This window comes from Aptenodytes forsteri, unplaced genomic scaffold (genome assembly GCF_000699145.1).
Source record: "Aptenodytes forsteri isolate BGI_AS27 unplaced genomic scaffold, ASM69914v1 Scaffold289, whole genome shotgun sequence".
Taxonomy (NCBI): Eukaryota; Metazoa; Chordata; class Aves; order Sphenisciformes; family Spheniscidae; genus Aptenodytes; species Aptenodytes forsteri.
In genome coordinates this window covers 1136508-1151059 of record NW_008795025.1, presented here as the reverse complement: position 1 = coordinate 1151059, position 14552 = coordinate 1136508, and the positions used below count along the sequence as shown (strand labels likewise).

The following is a 14552-nucleotide window of genomic DNA, read 5'->3' as shown; positions in this document are numbered from 1 at the left end:
GGGAGAGGAGTGATTGAACGGCGCGGAAGGCGAGCTCCCATTGGTCGTCTGCGAGCTGCGTGGCCGCGGTTACGGGCGCCGCAGTTACGGGCGCCACGGTTACGGGCGCGGTGGAGTGTGAGCACAGGCCGCCCTCGGCTCAGAGCAGACTTGGTAGAGCCCGGCAGCGACCTCTCCCGGCGGACCTGGCTATGGTACGCGGTGTCGCCTAGGATCAACTGCGGTCCGGTTTTCAGATGGGTGCGAGCAAGGCAGCGCCCCGCCGCCCTCTCACAGGCCTGTTGGGGGCACGAAGCGGAGGTCGCACAACGGAGCGCCAATATAGCGCCCTGGGATTGATGTACGAGGTTTGGCTCTGAGCTTGGTGACAGTGGAAGCAAGAGCTCAAACACTGCTTTGTTAATCCAAGAGTTAAAAAATAGCATTGGCCTTATGTTTCTTGGCAAAAGAATCACCCTGACACTGCAGCACAGACAGCTTCTTGTGATCATGTCAGCTAACATTTTATCAGACAGTGCAGAACAAGTGTGATCTAATTCCAGAAAGCTTTTCTAAAAAGCTCCTAGGCGTTGTAAAAGTAAGTGCTCTGGTGGATTCTAGCACATCTCTGCCTCCATTACACGTAAGAGACCCACAAAAATGTTTTGAGTTTCCAAGCAGGGTCACCTCTGCTGAAGTGAAGGGTGTTTAGGGTCACACTGGGAAGCAGCCTCTTTTTTTCACTCAGATACATAATAGCTGTGACCACAAGAAGAGTAAGAGAGGAGCAGAAGCACTGGCTTCTACAAAATTAACCGATGTGTTTGTTCACAACAGACATTACCTGGGAAGGAACCCATGTTTGCTGGGGAACATGTTCTTGACGTCACTTGCCCCGTTCTTTAAAACCTTTAATATAATAACATATATTGAATCACAAAGCGAAAACACTGCTTTAAATGATAGGAACATTTTTTTGGTTTTCAAATTATGCTTGGCCTGTGTAGATCTGTGTTATCTATATTATCTTATTAGATATTTCATACTAATTAGAAAATCACACAGCTTTGTGAGGTTCCTCTTAATGGAAGGCAGCGGCCGTAGAAAAAAAATATATATACATACACACATATATATATATATATACATGAATATAAAAACCCCAATTATTAAGAAAACAGCTGGTGGGAAAACTTTATTCATATATCAGCCTTACCTGCAGAACCACCTTCTTGATACAGGAGGAATTTAGGCTATATGTCATGTGTTCCACCAAAGTTGCCTCAGCTGGGAAGCTACAATCCGGCTGTAGTTATGGTTGTAGCTTGTGGACTGTTTACATTTTTCTGGTAGAAATTGGCTTGAGGGCAAGTTGCCTCAGCTGGGAAGCTACAATCCGGCTGTAGTTATGGTTGTAGCTTGTGGACTGTTTACATTTTTCTGGTAGAAATTGGCTTGAGGGCAACAAATAAATTACTCGCAGGAGGATTAATTAACAGAATTATTATTATTATTATTATTAATAACCACAGAAGATACTGAGGTTTTGGTTTTACTGCTAGGGGTTTATGTTTGAAAGGTATAGGACTAAAATAAAAGCATGTTATCTTCATACTCAGTTATTTGAGATCCACAGTTACTCTGTGGGTTAACTTTTGTAGGAGGTGACTTTACTGGTGGGGTTTTTTTGCCATGTGTGATCTCAGTTTTACAGCCTGAAAGCAGTTCGATTTGTATCATCTTCAGAGTAGGTGTCTGCCGCTTGGAAACATTTCAGAATTATGAGTTTCATTGAATTATTCCTTTGGCATTTTTAAATGCCTTACGATATTTTTAGGTCTGGGGTATAGGTGTTCCCTCTGAAAGGGCAGAAACATGCCTGGGAAAAGCACCAAGTGGCTTTGAGACATCGGAGGTAGCAGACTGCCTTTCATCGCTTGTAAAGGCTGTTGGGAGGCCGGGCTAGGAAAAGAAAAAGCCTTTAAGTTCTGCTGCGCAGCAGGTTTTCCCTGCATTGCTTGTGGAAAGACCTTCCTAAAATACGGTTTCATTCCTGTTAAGTTGTTAACCTGATGTGGATTTTGTCGACCTGCTAAGGTTCTTGACAGTGAAGTTGGGTGATAAAGGGTTGACCCTGGGATGCCATACACAAAATTGCAGAGGAGGTAACGCTGTGCCCCCGCAGGCAGTCTCTGCAGAGTCACCCGAGGCCACAGGCTGGAGAGGCTCCGCAAAGCTTCGCGGTTCCACGCGGCAGTGGGGGAACCATCCTCAGTGTGATAAAGCTGAGAGAAATAGATGCAGAGCGTGATTTCTGGATATTTCAGCAAGAAGTTGTATATTTTACTTATGCAGCAGTGGTAAGCCTCGTTACAAGGAGAGTAAGTTGAATAGAGGATGATGCGTCTGATGTTTTCATAGGCATCTGTAACTGCATCCAGATAACCGCCCATCTCAAACAGCATAGATTCTGGATGGTTGTCTTGGTCAGTACAGTTTGTAGCATGGCCTTTTTGGACTACCGTGCCTGAGAAACTCCTCAATTCATAGAAGAGAAGGTGTTTGTTTTGGAGAGTTGCTGTTGATCTGTATGGCAAGCCAAAGACCCTCTGAAATTCCGTGTAAGGGACTCTCGCTTCTTCACCAGTCCGTATGTGGTAGGGACACTTAGCACAGATGTGGTTCTGTCTCTGCCAGCAATAGGGCTTTACCACAGTCCCCTGATTTGTCAAATATTCTTGGAAAATTGTCTTCTCTTCTGGATTCATGTTCTGTTGAAAAATCTCCCTGTTTATGTGCTATATAGCCGACAGTCCTTAACGAAAAAGGAAAGTAATATTTTAATTTAACCCTTCAATTTGTTTTGCATTTAAACTGCAAAAATAATGGGGGGTAGTTTCTTAAAAAATGTACCGAAACTTGTGACAGGATATAGAAACTTGGTCAATGACATGGAGAACAAGGCCGTCTTGCAGCCTGGGGGCATTTTTAGTTTTCACAAACTAGCCTTTTTGCTAAAAACACAAGTCAAAAATATTTCTTTGGCTTCAGCCCTTTTACCTTAAACAGGAGAAACTGTATAAAAAAACCAGCCATACTTTTCAGGAATTGATTAGCAGATGAGCTTTATGCAATCTGGCAAAACAAACAAGTAAATACCAACACAAAAAAAAGGTATAATTACCATTTCAGCAGCTCCAGCTCAGGGTACTAGTAAATATTTATCTGATTTCCTTCACTGGCTTTTTGGGATTGGTTCAGAGTTTCCACTTTAGTGAATATTGCAAGCTTTCTTTTCAAAATTAGGTGGTGAAGAAGAAAGTTACTATTTCTTCCCTGATATTGGCAGTTCAACTGTAGAAGGATCTTTCCCCAGTGCGGTAGCTTTGCTCCAGTTGTAATGGTGATGGCAGGCGGTCTCCTTTAGGTGTTTACAGGTGCCAAGTGCTAGGAGACGAGAATATAAACAGGATTTTCTTTTGTATGGCCAGCCACCTGTGATAGTTAAGCTTCTGTTCTTTGCCTGTCAATATTTGTTTCCTATCTTATTACATTTCCTTTGTTTCTCTAGTGCTGTTTTGATACAAGGTTTTTATAGCTGAAAGATGGATGTTGTTCTAACGAATATGTTACTAAATGTGTTTCCAGGTGATTGTTATTTCTGTGCGTATCTATCTGTTGTGCCAGCTGGGCAGAAAGCTCCTGTTGTGCTTCTGCTCTCGTACGCAGGCAACAATGTTGTCCCTCCTTTAAGAAGTTTGTGTGTGTCCCCCATTGAGGCTGTAATTCAAGCAAGGAGAGGGCCATTTCGTGAGTAAGCTACACCATGCCTGCTTTGCTTGGGCAGGGTTCCAGATGAGTGCAAACACAAGTTTTGTGTAGATGAACAACTTTTGGCTCAAGCACTGAGACAGATAATTATTTTTCTTCACTGCTGCTCTAATTGAGCCACTCATCATCACTGGATCTGGTTTAATTCTGTTACTACTTTTCCGACTATGTACAACTTTTCCATCTGCATATTTTATTACAGCTTGCTTCTGCATTCCACGTTGTTTTGCCCTCTGACTGTCAGTATTTAATTTTCTTCTTAAATTACTAATTTGATTCATTTGCTTTGTTTTCCACTCCTGACTCTATGCCAATTCCCATATATTTTCCTGTGTTGGAGCTCTTTCCTGATCCAGGCCATTGTGCTGTTCTCATTCAGATTACTTCTGAAGATTGGCTTCCTGACATCAAGAATGCTCCATTTGTCATTTTTGATGTTTCTGTACATTTTTGATGTCCAGTTGTGCATTGCAACATAATTGTGACAGCGGTGTGTCTCAGAAAATGAAAAAAGCGTTTGCTACCTAACATAAAAAACATCAGGTCTGAAGAAGGGAGTATTTTTCTTTGTAGAGGGACGTTATGAGAGAGTTATCACCACCTCTCCAGTTCTCCTGTAGGTTGCCAACATTATTAAAGACAGTTTAAAAAACTGCAAATTTGGGGCAAGGTTCCAATTCCTTCTGTCCCTGCTGGTATTTTTGCAGAGCTGGAATGGCCACATGATGGCAATGTTGCACACCAGAGATGTATCACATTTTATGCTTGTCGATCGAGGCAGTGGCTTGAACTCTGTTTCAGTGTGTTTAAAGGGATGCCACTAGAGAGACCTAAAATTTTACATCTCCCCCTAAAACGTGCCTTTTTTTGTTTGTTGGTTTGGTGTTTTGGCCTGATCAAACCCCAGCAAATAGGCAGTCTTCTCAATTAATAGTGTCGCATCCTTACAGGATGGGAGTCAAATCCCAAACTACCCAGTTTGATGGATTAATTGGAACAGCGTTCCCACAACCCGAGCTCATTTCTGTGTGCGCTGCACCAGCCTTTGGCTCCTTTGCCAGCGCTGTCCCCGTGAGCCCGCTGGGGCTCGCAGTGACAAGGGCTGCTTGCTCTGCCTCTGCGGGCTCCAGCCTTCCCAATGGTCCGAATCCTCTGCCAGCTCTGATGAGCAGAGAGGGCCGGGGAGCAGAATCCCAATGAATCTGTGAATATAAATGGCAGAGGCTTCTCAGTTGCCATGTACGTCAGTCCCATAACTGATCATTTTGGGGGTGCAAAGAGGAAGGATATTTACAAAAAGTGCAAGTCGAGCAAAGTGGAAGAAAGCTGACCACTCATCATGTTCTCAGAATGGACCCATTTCTGGTTTATGAGAAAGCAGAAAGTTGTTTTTTTCTTCCTTTTTCTGCATGATTTTTTCTGAAGTAGGAAAAAAGGTGCAAATGTGTTACACAAAATCTCTTAAACTGATGTATATATGCAGGTACATATGGATGTGTGTATATGTACACATGCATGTGGATTAAGCAGCTAATAGGAGCACTCATCATTCAGCTCTCCCGCAGAAAAAAATTGGTTCCCATGCACAATTTTATTTAGTAATACTGAACAGCTCAGTAGCATTTGTCATCTTCAAAGTAGTTTATAAATCTGACCAAGTGGTTAAAATATAGGCTGGTCTAAATGGCTCTTTTCCTGGTATTTCTGCTGCTTAGTGTCGCTTAGATCCTGTACAGGGGAAATTCTTAAAGTGGCTTCTGACTTTCAGGGTGCCTAATTTGTCCCAGTGATCCTGATGTATCTGCAGAGGTAGTAAATGCTGCAGACTTAGGTGAAGTTAGTAGTTTATAGAAGACTGAAATTTGGAATTCAGATGGTTTCAGGCTGGGAGATAAAAAATGAAGGTTTTCAGAATGACTTCTCCCTTTTGGTAATTTTTGTCTTGATGGGGCAGGGGAGGAAGAATTTTACCTGATCAGGTACCTAGTTTGGTTCTGTAGTTTGTTATAAGATGGCTCTGCTAATGGCTGTCTCCAGTACCTCCTATTGGCACTAATCAGTTGTAAAGTGCTTTGAGGGGGGAAAATTATGTGGTCAGTAGTAATTACTCAGGTTGGAAGTTAGCCAGGATACAAGCCATATGTTCTGCTTCTAGGGAAAAAAAGTGTAATGATCATTTTTTTATCCAAATATGAGCTCAAACCTGGTATCTCTTCAGACTAAAAAACATACAGAAATTCTGATCCATCCCAACGTGGCCAGTTTGGACCTGATACTGGTTTTACTGATTAAAACTTGGGATACTGAGATTTATGAAGATGACTTTTGGAAGCAAAGTTGCATGCATTGATTAGGCAAAAGCTACTTTTACTGATGTGTGATTATATGGAAGTATGATGATTTTTTCATTCCCCGAACTAAAACATGAACTACTTCCATAGTCTAGTACAAGTGTAGTTCTGTTTATGTGAAGGGATCTGGTGCTTCCCCCAAAGCACTGCACTCAGTACAAGAATGGTTCCTTTTTTTGCTGCTGAAATATGAGTGTTGAAATTCTGTTGCATTTCTTAGTACGGCTTGGTTCAAAATAATCTCTGTTGGAAAGCATTTTACACATGACTTCATTCAGTAAGAAGTTTATCTGAGTTCAAAGTACAGAGGAGTCACATGGTCCTTAAACAGCCAGAGACTTGACGTTCTTGTGCAGTCCTAAGATTTTAAAAATAAGAAGAGAAGGAAGAAGCAGAATGCTCTTCAAAACTGCTAATAAATTTGTCCACACGGGCAGTTTAAACCTGAGCTATTGTGGCATAACTTGCCTCCACACTCAACAAGCTCAAGTTCATTTAACACGTGAGTTTGGGATATCTAGTACTGCAGGAATGCTGGCTCACAGCTCCAGAACGGAGCCCTGGTATTTTGCATTCTGCCACTTGGGCCATAAAGATTAGTGAGGATTTAGGTCCTGAGTTTGGAGTGTTTCCTGCTTGAGCTCGTGTGAAAGTCAGGCCTTCACAAAACCTTTCCACCAAACTTACCTCACCTGTCTTGTCCAGCTTCAAAGTGATTTAAATTATCACCTCGCTTCCAGAGATTTTTCCAGGGCTCCACTACTTTTTTTGGTTTGTTTCCCTTTCTCTAGCTTTACATCTAAAAATATGTATTTTTCCTTTGTCTACCTATTCAGAGTGGAATTTAAAACCACAAAGTTCGGTTAGTTTTAAATCTTCTATCCACTGATAAATTAATGACGCTTCTGGTAATGAAAAGCATAATGAACAGCAGCTTGCCTTCCACATCTGTTACACTGGCATGTAGATCTGCTAATGGTGATCATGAAAATGAAATGCAGAGCATTCTGCTGTACCCAAACTATCTGTAATCTTGGAGAACTCAATATGAAATGGTGTTTGATGGGCAGCAGGCCTCCTGAAGTCTGTAAGGTACTACAGAGTTCTGTGCCTTACACCTGTCTTATTTATCCCCACCTACTGCCTGAAAATTACTGCTGGTTTGGTTTTTGGGGTTTTTTTTGGCGTCAGTTATAATCTCACCCCTAATACCACCTCTGAACCGTTGCTCTCTGTAGCATCCTCTCAGCTCTTCTGTTAGCTGGGCAGGAAAGGGTGGTGGCTGCAACAAGTTTCAAACCATGCGGGTCCTGATCAGCTGATGGGCAGCTCGCTGAGCAGGTAGCAGATGAGTTATGCTGACAAATTTTCCTTAGTGGGGGCACTTTCTTCCATCTCTATTTGTCTGCTGATTAGGAACCCAGCATGTTGGTGACCTCTGTTCATTTCTCAGCTGGGTTTGATGGGTACAAGTGAGTCAATGAGTTCAGAAATCACACATGACGGAGCAGGAAGGGGGCAGAAAAACAGGATTGCATATGCTTTGTTTCTTTAGGATTTTAGGCTAACAACTCTACAGAAGCAGTAAAAACAAAGAGGAGAGAAAGGCCTATTTTATATCAGTTGAGTCAGAAGGTCTCAGCGTGAATTGCCTGAAGTACTTAAGAAAGCTGAAAATATAAAAATAATGGAAACTTTGCTGATTCTTGTTGAAGATGTTTATTTGTTGGGTACTATAGCACTACACAGATCAGCTCACTACAGAATTGTTCTTTATACCAGAAATTCACCTACTATGTTTGTGAACTTTAGATGGGTTGAACTTTAGATGGGGTAAACTTTATGTTGTGGAAGTTGAGTTGAATGTGTTTGAAAATGTAAGCTAGTGAGAGCCAAATGGTGTGTCCATGGAGGTTGTAATGGCCTGGGACTGTAACATGCAGAGGGCCATTAAGTGATACTGGGTATTTTTGCATTTCAGCTATGTCATTTCTATTTTTGCTATATTAGAGGAATTGAGAATTAGGCCCCCTCACCTTGGCATCAAGCAGGGGAAAATCTTTTGCATGTTGTGGATAAATCCTGGAGACTGCAACAAAGGACGGGTGATCTTTTAGCTCATATGCTATTAGTCGTAGCAGCTACAACCGGCAGTAGAATAAATGGCCAAGGAAAATAGTTACAAGTAGAAACCACATGATCTCCAATCAGGAAGACCAGACAGTCTTAACTGACATCTCTAGCACTCCTTGTACTTCAGTGTTTGCTCTCTCCAGAATCCTTTGCACTAATGAAGTTGATTTATTACTGTTTTTTATTAGGTAGGTGCTGGTGACCTGGATGTGGCCATTAAATAGAATTTTGCCATTGAATTAGACCAAGATTAGCAAAAATAAATATGCAATATGCTAGGCTGGCCCATGGGCCACTTACCCTCTGGTTCATTTAGTTTAAATAGTCTATGTAGATTACTATTCAGCGTGATTATAAAACTGTTGAGGCAAATGGCCATTACTGATATTCAAGTGTTTTCTTTTCAAAGAATCATGCTGTTCCTTTTGACGGCTTTCACTCGTAGACAGGCAGACATCTAAAAGAGCCCTTGAAAGATTTTCTGGGCTTGGAGACACATATTTCAATCTAAGGCCACTTGAGAAGGCCTTGAGTCGTGAAAAATGGGAACCTGAAAACACAAAGTGAAGAAATTATATTTATTTCAGACTTGGATTTTATTTGCTTGTGAGAATTCTAGGTAATGCCCTGATTCTACAAAGTTTAAATTGTGAGGGGTCTTGCTAATGTCACTGGGACTGTTTACATGAATAAAGATAAGCAGAGGTATAAATCTTTGCAGGGTATGGGGCTAAAACAGTAACAGCTGCCAAAGATGATTTAGTTATTGTATGAGAGAGGGTACTGGCTGCTGAGGGTGATGGTTAACATTGTATGAAACTGGTCAAATTGGTACTGCTGTTACTCTCACAGATATGAATTTGGATCAATATGTGGTTGGATGAAAAAAATGTAAATAGAAGTTAGAAAAAAGATATGTCAAATGGCAGCTACAAATGCCATATTTCTTTTTGTACACCCCAAATAAATTAGGATCCAAGATTTGCACTGCATTACCAACCTTCGGCACTTCATGAGGCTGGTGTGAAAATTAAGCCCCGTTTACTGAAAGAAAGGACTCATCTGCCTTCCAACACCAAATCTTTCAAACTTTGAAAAAGTTTTCAAAATTTCAAAAAGTGAAAAGCACTGAGGTTCTTCAGCAGTAATCTGGTTTTGTTAGCTGGGTTCCTATCTCAGGGGTTAAGTATGAGCATTGCTATCCAAGAGTGAGATTGTCTGTACTTTGTATATGTTTGTATGTCTCTCTTCCAGGTAGGACAAAGTTTTTACACTGTATCCATGATGTAAGAACATTAAGGTGTCCAAGGTAATTCTGCATTAGTTGTGCATTGTTTGGGTGGCTTATATGCACATTTCCTCTTCCACGTCACTGACTGTGTTTTGCCAGCACTTTCTCCCTTTAGTCTTGGTTTCATCTGCAGCAGTGCAAACAATCTGGTAATCTAAAGCACCAGCATAATTCACTACCTTGCTTTCCTTCTAAAAGGAAATGAAGTTTTGACTGGCTTCAGTGGATATCGAGCTTGTGAAAGTAACTGTTGGTATCACTTTTCTGTTGGAAAGAGGAAACAGTTTATTTCATAACAGCAGGGATACTGAACCTGCTTCTTGTTTTTGCAGACATAGGTGAGAGGAAGGATGCTGTCCGTGTCAGTGACAGCATTTGCATGTGGATGTGGAAGGTACCTCATCCTGCAGCGTGAAGCTTGGTATTACACTCTTGTCATGTACCACCTGCTGCTCTGGGTTTTCCGGTCATCCCTCTCTTTTATAACTTTGTCTTCCTGGCCACATCATGCTCCTCTCCAAGGCTTTTTGAGTCCTTTAGCTTTCAAAAGAAACCGGTTGTTTTCTAAACAATGCTGATCCATAGTATCCTGCTGTCCTCTTCAGACTTACCTTTCGTTCCTCCTCTTTTCAAAGAGATGATTCTTTCAGTTTCTTCCTGGAATCTAGCAGCAGTGCTCAAAAGTCCTTTTCCAGATCTGCAGGGTGACTGTCTTGGGATCTTTCTTGTCCCCTTTTTCAGGACTCAGTCAAGCATTTTTGCTCATGACTTCTTCCAGCCCAATGGAAGGAAGGGGAAGTTCATATCTACATTTGCTCTCTGACTTTTACTCTGTTGGCTCTATTTGTAGGCAAGTAATACTGATAGATTTCTTGGGGTTTTGCTCAAAGTGTGGTTTACACACTCTGACATGGGTGAATGATCAGAACCAGACATTCGTGTGCTCAGATTTCAGGGAACCATGTGGATACAGTAAATGAGAGAGGTTTGCTTTATTCTCCTGTATAATAATCTCCATAAAGGCTGTTGTGTCTTCAGTTTGTGAAGCTCAGAACATATATATGTCTTTCTTTTGTGCTAGAAAAATACATGTGTGCATTCTCCTAGGGAATATAAAATGAAATTGCAGCAATTGAATCTAATATAATAGTTTTCATGAATTTGTGCACAGCTCTTTAACTGGAGACTGCTGAATAATATGTGCTATTGGCATTAAAGGCAGAGTGGAAACTTAACATGTTAGTTATCAGTATCCTAATTTCTGGCCATGCAGCAAATATCCTGAAAAGAGTATGAATTTCACTGGACAGAGATTGGTAGTGGTGTTAGCTTGTGGGGGTGGGGGGGGGGTGGTGGGCTGTTTGGTTTTTTCCTGGTTGTTATGTAAGGATGAATTGCTGAAAGTTTGGTTAGTTGTTTGCCAATTTTTGTATATAGTCTGTATGTTACAGTAGGTTACTCCTGTGCTTGCATATGGGAAAAATCTGGCCCTGTTTTGATTATATTCACAGGCTTAAAAAGTGTAACTAACTAGATCATAAAAATGAAAAAAATATATTTCATTGTTAACTGATCAAAAACTCCATCTGTCAGATTGTTTCCAATCAATATTGAAAAGAAGGCAAGAATGTTATTTAAAAAAAAAAAAGATTTCAGTTGTCTGGATTGGGCAGAGGTAAAACCAGAGAAAATGAAAGACAAATGCTTGCTGCCTTCGGAATATTGTCCATCTTGGATAAAGCAGGAAACTGTTGAGTCAAGAATAAGCTGTAAGTGCCATAGAGTGGGGAAAACCAGCAGTCTTCCTTCATATTTCATGGTCTTTGCATAACCTTGAGATACACACCATCACATCCATTCGGGTAAATTAGTGAACTTCATTCATCTTCCTCCTGACACCTGTCTCTTCATTTCAGCGGTTTTCCTATGCTCTTCCTACTCACCTCTTCCTGAAGTGTGGGTTCTCTCCTCCTGATGGCTCTTAGACTGGGTATTGCTCCCGTTTGACTTTAAAGTTGAGCAGTCTCCTCATTAGTCATATTCGAGGCATGAGAGAGAGACTGCAATCTATTGTGCCGAAATACAGATTTGTCCCACAGCAGCAAGCAATCTGTAACGTGAATGGCAAATAAGGAATACTTAAATGTCATAGGCAGGGTGACCAGTTTAAATTTTAGGACAGCAAAAATTATAAGGAAAAATTATAGATGAAGTAACCCAGGCTTTTTCTTGCTTTTTTATTATTTAAAATAAATTCCCATTCTATTGACTGTGGTCACAATACAGATTCTAGGTTGAGAAATTCTTCCGTATGACTTTATAAACTGTTATCAGTATGCTTTGTTTGTCAAACAATTGGACAGATTTCCTCTTGGCCTATGAAAAAGCCAGCAAACTTGCCAAAAGCCTGTGTTGGTAGACAGAAAATATGAAAGGCCACAATATAAGTTTAGAAATGGAAAGAGAAGGGACCTTGTTCTTTTTTTTAAGGTAGAATGATACTGCTGAGTTTGGTTCTATTTAACTATCAGTTTTTACAGGAGTGAAAAATGAAGCAGGTCTACAAAGTGGGCTGCAATTTGCATGAAACACATGAAGCAAGTAGAAAGAAGAAACTTAACAAAAAAATGATTGAAAACAGCTACTGAATGACTGCTAGTACTACGCTGCTTCATCTTCTTTCCATTTAAAGTGAAGATGATTCCTGGGACTCAAAGAGCCATATTCCATTCTTAGAAAATATCAGTTCAGAAAATAATTTGAGATTTAGGGTCAAATGATTAATGTGTATATAGATTTGCTTCAGTGAAGATCAGTAGAGCTAGGATGGTTTCTGGAAGCATAGGGCCAGAGAAAGTTTTACCAACTACTTGCATAAGTGTCATAAGACAGGCAGAAATGTTCATTTTTATTTTTGTATGAACTATGAGCTGTGTACATGTAGAATATTGCACCAATATTCAGTCCAATTCTGATCTCACTTCCACTTGTCTAATTTAGGACCCGTCTTTCGAAATAAATGGACTTGACCTGGCATAAAACCTGTTTGAGCTGTGACTCCACTCTGTTAACGGTATAAACCAGGCAAATCAAAAGTAGTTAATGCAATAAAGGACAATGATACCTATCAACTCCTCCTTCCAAACTAGTTGCCTGGTGATTCAGATCAAACAGACTGACAAATGCTGGCTGTATGTCAACAAGAAGAAAGAGGAGGCCAGAATTTGGTTTTCTTTGGGAATACCCAGAGATGCCTGGGGATGTTTTAACTGTGGGCTTTGAGCTGGGCATCCCAAACAGCCTCTATGTTCCTTGTGACTTTTGGGATTATTTACAAGAGCGGTCATCAGAGAACCAATAAATAGGACTATGTGGCGCACATTTCCAAATGGTTTGGTGGGGCTCAGAGTGTTGTTTTGGGCCAGTTCCATCTCTAATCTAGTCATTAAAACAGTAGAAGAGCAGAGAAAGAGTCACTAATATTTCTGTATTTAGATGACCTATGTTCTTTCACTATGCAGAGATGAGTGTTAGCTAAATAACACGATTTAAGATCTGCTGGTCTCTAATAGAATAAGACTTTTTATAGTGTAGGAAAATCTGCTTTCAATTTCTATTGTTAGGCATTATTTTAGTCAATGAAAACAAAATGTGCTTGGGAAGCTGCCTAGAAGACATGTGATTTCAGGGTATTGCTATTTGCCTTTTTATGAGAAAAGAGCTAGCTTTTTTCTTTTATGTCATGGTTGGATAAAGTGATGTATTCAGTATGGATGACGGGAATTCACTCAGACTCCTTTGATATGTGTAGGGTAACTCTACATGCTTGCCGATTGAATAGGGGAAGCTATTTCTGTGTACAGCACTGAAGTCTCTTATTTGGTTCTGGTTAAAACTCATGTAAACTACCTAAATTCTGTTTGTCATCTCACGGTCCAGTAAAAACTGCAATATGAAAGAATATCCTATTTCTAGATGTGTGCATTGCGCAATTTAAGCTGTTTTTTATCAGAATCATTTAGGAGAGAACGAGGCGTTTCCTGGTATAATTGATGGTATTAAGACAATGGGAAGTTTGACTTTCGTGTTATTTCATGTTAGTTGCACTGTTGATTAGCTTGTGAGGATGGGGAAAAGTAGAACAGGAAAGTGGATGAAAACAAACAGAAAAACATGAGAGTATCACTGGCTATGGAGTACCTTGCATTTACGGGATAGCGGACTTCCTCCCCCTTCCTTCTCTACTCCCTTCTCCCTTTTGCCAGTGTTAAACTGCAAGAATTGCATGACCTTATTTTGTTGCCTACGTGATTTCTTGACTAAATCAGTTGAGGTTTCCTGTGTTCTCAGCTTGGTGTCATGTTTAGTGGTGGTGGGCGAACCTCAAAAGGTTCAGATTGCAGATATAGATCAGATAAGCAGTGAAGTTATCTATTCAAATTAAACCTCATGGGTCTACAGTCTGGTCCTTCCTGCTTCTGGTTGTGTTGAAAATACCTCAAAGCCCCTGTTTTGATATTTCTGTCCAGATATTTCAGACACTCTAGGAGGTTTAATGCTTGCTAGTCTTTTAGATGGATAAACTTACAGGTGAGGAATATCTTGTTATTTTTTCTTTATTCTGAATGTGACTAAAGATTATTTTCAAAGTTTTGATGCCCCATTCTGCTCTATGACCCTTGTTTCAGGACTTCTAACACACTTTTATAAATACCAGTGAAATAGACTGCGCATTTCTCTGAGCTAGCTAAATCTATGAAGTCACTGTACCAGTAGTATTTAGTGTTGCAGAATCAGAACCCTTTATGTTCAGTGTATAGAGCAAGAAGCTGAGGTACAGGTGAGTTACTGACTGAGCCAGGAAAAGAATCCAGATTTTTCCAGCTTTGTGTCAGCAGCAAGACTAACTTTCCCCAGAACAGCAGTTTCTTCCAGTGCCCCGATGCTTGTGTGTGCCAGCTGTTCCC

The 14552-nt window shown here is 40.6% G+C and overlaps 1 protein-coding gene across 1 annotated transcript; it reads right to left on the bottom strand.

Moving 5' to 3' along the window:
• Nucleotides 1–1775: 1775 nt before the first annotated feature.
• APOBEC4 (apolipoprotein B mRNA editing enzyme catalytic polypeptide like 4) lies at nucleotides 1776–2747 on the bottom strand. Its single transcript, XM_009275836.1, has one exon. It carries the CDS (start codon nucleotides 2745–2747, stop codon nucleotides 1776–1778), a length of 972 nt encoding a protein of 323 aa, XP_009274111.1.
• Between the last annotated feature and the right edge of the window lie 11805 nt (nucleotides 2748–14552).

Excerpts from the sequence above, each read along its gene's own strand:
- APOBEC4 (XM_009275836.1), bottom strand. The coding sequence starts at position 2,747 with ATGAATCCAGAAGAGAAGACAATTTTCCAAGAATATTTGACAAATCAG.